General features: G+C 39.8%; 1 protein-coding gene across 1 annotated transcript in view; it reads right to left on the bottom strand.

Moving 5' to 3' along the window:
* Nucleotides 1-2,940: 2,940 nt before the first annotated feature.
* Nucleotides 2,941-5,490, bottom strand: part of fs(1)Ya (female sterile (1) Young arrest) — a 37,153-nt gene continuing 34,603 nt past the window's right edge. Inside the window, exon 8 of the mRNA XM_074089625.1 lies at nucleotides 2,941-3,192. Coding sequence (XP_073945726.1) covers nucleotides 2,996-3,192 — 197 coding nt within the window. The 3' untranslated portion in view covers nucleotides 2,941-2,995. The remainder of the gene's footprint in view (nucleotides 3,193-5,490) is intronic.

Below are 5,490 nucleotides of genomic sequence, written 5' to 3'. Positions count from 1 at the left end.
AAATAAACTTCTGCCGACTTTTCAAGAACCTTAATACGGTTGGGATTTAACTTTCTATTGAAAAATCTGTCCCCTTCAAAAGTTGCGATGAGTTAAGAAGTTCATTATTATAATAATAGTATCTGAATAATTTCTGTTCGTCAGCACAATAGCTTAAATCTAATTGCTGTCGTGGAGTTTGGAGTTATTGATGGTTGAAGTTAAATTAATAACGATTTAAGTAATAATAAAATCGAGGTCAAAGTGAAATTATCTTAGCCAATAAAAAGCATTCATGAATGTGAAAAAAATCTAAAACCAGTTTTAAACAACCTCTGTTGAGACTGTGGTTGAGAGGAACCCGTCAAGAAACTCAACGACGTATATTTTTTGGGTTCCGTACCTCCAAATAAAAAGACAGAACCCTTATTGGATCACTTTGATGTCCGTCCGTCCGTCGGTTTGTCAAAGCCCTTTATCTCAGGAAACGCGTGGAGATATCGAGTTGAAATTAAAACCATAAGCTACTCAAGTCTACGGTCCCTTGAAACTGTGATATCAATTACTAAATTACCGTTAAAGTAAGGTTTCACGTTTGATCAACTAAATTCACTGTCCCTCAATATTCCGCAATGTAACGAAACTCGCATGCAAGTTCTTGCATCGTCTAAATGGGGCTACACTGCTCCAATTTGCATTGCTGGAACGTCAACGCTGATTAAATGGTCATTTGGCGGCAACCGCAGCGATCGTCGCCGTCACGGCCGGCGCGGTCGGCTCGGACAGGCTGCGGTCGCGGCGATGGTTTATGGGGGGTGGGGGGGGGGGGTGCAGGCACGTGAACACGAATGATTATCGTATAGTTGTAGCTAAAGTGATGAGCACAGATATAGATTACACTAGATAACGCAAACACCTCAATCTGTGTGAAAACCAACCGTGTCCCTTTTTTATATCTACTGGGACGTCTCAAGAGCGAATTAGCGATGTGAAATCGCCGATGTTCGCTCAAAATCGATTCAAATGCGCCGCCCGTCCCCGCCGTGGGGCTCGAGTCAGTCACTAGTTATGATTAGTCAGTTAGTTTAGTCGGGGTTCCGACATGCGAAGTTAGATGCATTTGCGTAATCTAGTGTAGATAATATCATTTATTATACACCGCTTCATGCATTACTTTGCAGCTTGTAATTGCGACTTACTTATTTGTGATCGCCACTAATTACTGAGTTAGAAAAATTGGTTTCTGATCACCGATTAAAAAATAACTTGTATAATAGATACAGTCGACGTCATAAATAAGTGATCACTTTTGTACCTTTTCGCTTTCAGTCCGTACACGATTTCGTATGGCTTTTCAAATGACGTTAAATTGACAAAGTACAAAAGTGATCACTTATTTATGAGGTTGACTGTACATCAATCGTAACTCTGGTCCGTTTCGGTCAGCATTAGAAATCCTCAATCACTTCATTTAAATTGTCACCTACATTTCGAAGAAAGGTAATAAATACAAAATTTGGAAGAAACATTTATTCAGAATATCACAAAAGTTATAACAAAAACCGAAGAGAAAAAAAAAGAACAAATTATCATGAAAATTTACTGTCAAAACGTTCTATGGCAGTTGATAGTGAAGCGGTAACTCCAATTTTAGGAGGATTGGCATATAAGTAAGTTTCACCCGCCCTCTCCTCACCCAACCCACAAGTCGTCCACATACACGTGAACTCCATAATTTTGAGCAACCCGTCAAGACTACGCATGAAATGTGAACGTAATCCGCAGAAAAAACGCTCACAAAATCCACTCTGAATAAAATTGCAATCGCATCGTCAGATCACGCGTCATTACTCCGCTGCCTTGTTCCAGGGAGATTTTTCGAGAATCCACGGGCGATGTCGCGCGATATCGCGATCGGCTGATCGGGATCGGGGCAGTTTGTCGCGCCGCAGGTACGATGAGATATCCATAGAGAACATATCGCTCGGGAACTGCAGATAAAATTCTCCATCTGCATCGCATTACGGAATAAAACGGTTTTGGTTTCATTCGTGTATTTCAGATCACAATCGTTTCGGAACAAACACGTTAAATAAACGAAAAAGCGCTTTGGGATTCCTCGCATAGCTTTGTTGTTGTTTCTTTTGTTATTGACTTAAAATTTCAATAAGTTTTAGATTAAACAAAAATATCCTGCATTTATTTACAACGAATTCTTTAGAATAATAAATAATCTTAATAAACTAAGGTAATAAGACTAAAATAAACCAAAGATTTACAACTCGGCTACATAATGAATTTATCAAAAATGTTCATAGAATTATGTTTCAGTTTGAGAGATAGATAGTTGAGATCATTTGGGTTAACGTGAACTGAATAGACTCTAGGAATCAATCAGTATGAAGTTTGTTCTGCAGTAGTACTGATGTAATTTCGAGGGCATAAAGACTGTTAGTAGGTCTCTTCAGCACGCTAAAAGCCCAGCTACTAGTTTATATCAAATATACTAGGAGTAGTAGTAGTGTATTCGGCAAGCGCGCTAATAAATGAGAAACTGTAGTTGAGAAATTCGAAAAGTGCAGTAGCTAGCAACTCAAGAGCTAGTTGAGCGATTTAGCAAGCGCGCTTGCAAATCTGCAGCTGTGGTTGAAAGATTTGGCTAGTGCGCTTGTTAGTGAATCAGAAGCCGTGACTAAGTATTCCTCAAAAGTCCTGACGAGCGATTCGGCCAGCGCTGTAGCAATTTAGGCTACGTACGCGCACAGCGGCTAATCGCGCGGTTTCGCACGCCGTTTCTTTCTCAAGCGATACTTTAAAGAGGGACGGCGCGGGAGGGCATCGTTCGTACGTTATCTAGAGCTGTGCTCGAAGAAATCGGGTATCACTTTAGGATGAACTCAGAGTAGTAGCTAAGCGGCTAGGCTAGCTTAATTGGTGACTCAGAAACAGTGGCCAAGCGACTCGACCAGCTTAATTGGTGACTCAAAACAGTGGCTTAGCCAGCTTCATTGGTGAGTCAGAAGCTGTGGCTGGTGACGTCATGTCTGGCGAGGCGCGCGGGCAGCGGCGCGCTACGCAGCGGGGGCCGCCCGCGCAGCCGCGGCTCAAACTTGTGCCGCTTGTGGCTGAGCGGGCTCGGCGACCGCGACGCTGGCAGACGCTTACGCTTTGCCGACGAGTTGCTCGACGACTCGATGGACTTGTGCGGGGTTTCTGCGGAAAGATTTAGCGAACAATGGTATCAAATTTGTCGTACATTTTTCTATGAAATAAGTATATCCTAAGTAGCTGAATAAAAGCTTTCTTCTTTCAGAAATATACCTACAGGAATACACCAAGACAATGTGAAATTTTTGTGAAAGATTTTAAATATCTAGAAAAATGTGTTCTCTTAATGTTTAGACTGAACAGATTTTTCATTCAAATCAGCCGATTTTTCAAGAAATGTCAACATTCCTCCAACCTAAATTTGTCCTGAATGAGAATTCTATCCTTTTAGAATAAGAAGGCTTGGACCACGCGAGCCCTTTGCGGAGTGGAAATTTCACTCACACACAAATTGCTATAAACTTAATCATACATTAACATGTCCCAGTTTACGGCATGCGCGCATAAATTCGACAAAAGTTGCACCATTTAGCTTACATCATCTGCATGCTGCATACTGCTAATTACCACTACTTCCAAGCCCCTCGTCTGGGTACATTTCTCCAGATGCATTAAACGTCAGAGAGTTTACGCAGATCTCTCTAAATCCATTAGAGGACGGCGTTATGCGAACCGAGCCATGATGTTGATGAATGCTGCCCGCGGACGCGACTCATCATTTACAGCCGACAGCTTTTATTACACTTTGAGAGCTCACCGATGAGGTTTTCTGATATTTTATATTAAAGCAAACTGTTATCTTGCAATTGTACTCTCGACTCTAAGCAAACTATTTTCTGATTTTCAGTTACTTAATAAAACTTGTATTATTCATAAACAGTTTTAAAACACTACGAGTAACTCAGGTGAGCTTTTAATGGTAAGATTCTCCTCACATGGTAACATGCAGGTCCTGGAGCGCGGCCACTCATGAATTTTAAGGCTTTGGCGCGTCGCCAGCGCATTACCGCCTTTATTGACTGCCGTTTTTACTTTTATTCCCGTCCCCGCATACTGACAAGCTTTAAAATTTTAAATTGAATATTTTTAAAATATTGGTCCCGTTTTACATGACAATTGGCGCAGCGAGAACGTGTTGGAAATGGAGGCTTACTCAACCGCGCTCAGACATGTTGATGTAGACATGCCTTTAAGTTAGCCTTTGTTTTTGTTTGCTTCATCGTGACGGGGAAGCGCCTTTGAATCCGTTGTTGTTACATCTCTAAAAATTCAGTCGACTCTAGTATAGACGTGTTGAAGTTATGTTGAAGTTGTGTCTTTTTCATCAAAATAAATTGGTCTCCTATTCGCATACTATAATTATCTAGATGCACTTTAAACTGCTTGATTTAGACCTAGACTTAGGGTACTAGGCAACGGATAAACAGTTTCTATAGATAAATACATAAACATCCAAGACCCAAGAACAAACATTCGTATAATTAATACAAATATCTGCCCCGGCCGGGAATCGAACCCGGGACCTCAAGCTTCGTAGTCAGGTTCTCTAACCACTTGGCCATCTGGTCGTCAAATTGTCCTAGTTAAGTTGAGAACAAGCCAAGCATTTTTAAATACCTAAGACCTAATAAAACATTTTTTCCTACGTATCACAGTCCAATCTCCATTATTCAACGACGCATTCATTTCAATCCCTGGGCCGTACCGACAAGTTTTTCCCCGTTATTTAAACAACCCCGTATTCTCCAAAAAAGCCTGATGGATTATTAACCGATACGCAAACAAGAAACTGTTAATGTAGCAGAGTTGTTGTGGAGTTCGTCGCAGGAACGTTTAGATTTGATTAGTTGGTGAATAGTTCACACTAGTCTTAAAGTTTGCAAAACAACTAGCTATTTTCAAAACAGTGCTTCTAGGAAAATTGAGTTTTCAAATCTGATCACCTTGTTGAATATAGTTTGTGTTCTTCTTTTGCAAAATTCAGTATTTATTGAGATTTATTACTGATGAAAATTATAAATGTGAATGTGAGTGTATTTGTTTGTTTCACGCTTAAAGTACTCAACCTATTGTTATAAAATTTAGCAATTAGCAATTTTATTGTTATGCTGCGAAATGAATAACATCGATAATGTATCTCATTAACTTTTTTTGAAGAAAATTGGTTTCGTAATAAAATAAATCTAGCTAAGATCAATTTAGAGCTTCAATATAACTTAAGTTTTTGCTTTATATTTTTAAGGAGCATTTCTACCTAGATCACCTCGAACATCCATTTAAATCTCAAATTGATCTTCTTTTGTCCTATCAACCTTATCACGCATATTTTCTTAATGGAAAACTTGTCTCTGTATAACAGTATCACATATATATTGATAGTTTACTTAATTCGCTCCTAGATCT

Source organism: Choristoneura fumiferana, chromosome 7, assembly GCF_025370935.1.
Source record: "Choristoneura fumiferana chromosome 7, NRCan_CFum_1, whole genome shotgun sequence".
NCBI classification, from domain to species: domain Eukaryota; kingdom Metazoa; phylum Arthropoda; class Insecta; order Lepidoptera; family Tortricidae; genus Choristoneura; species Choristoneura fumiferana.
This window is presented reverse-complemented; position numbering and strand designations above follow the sequence as displayed.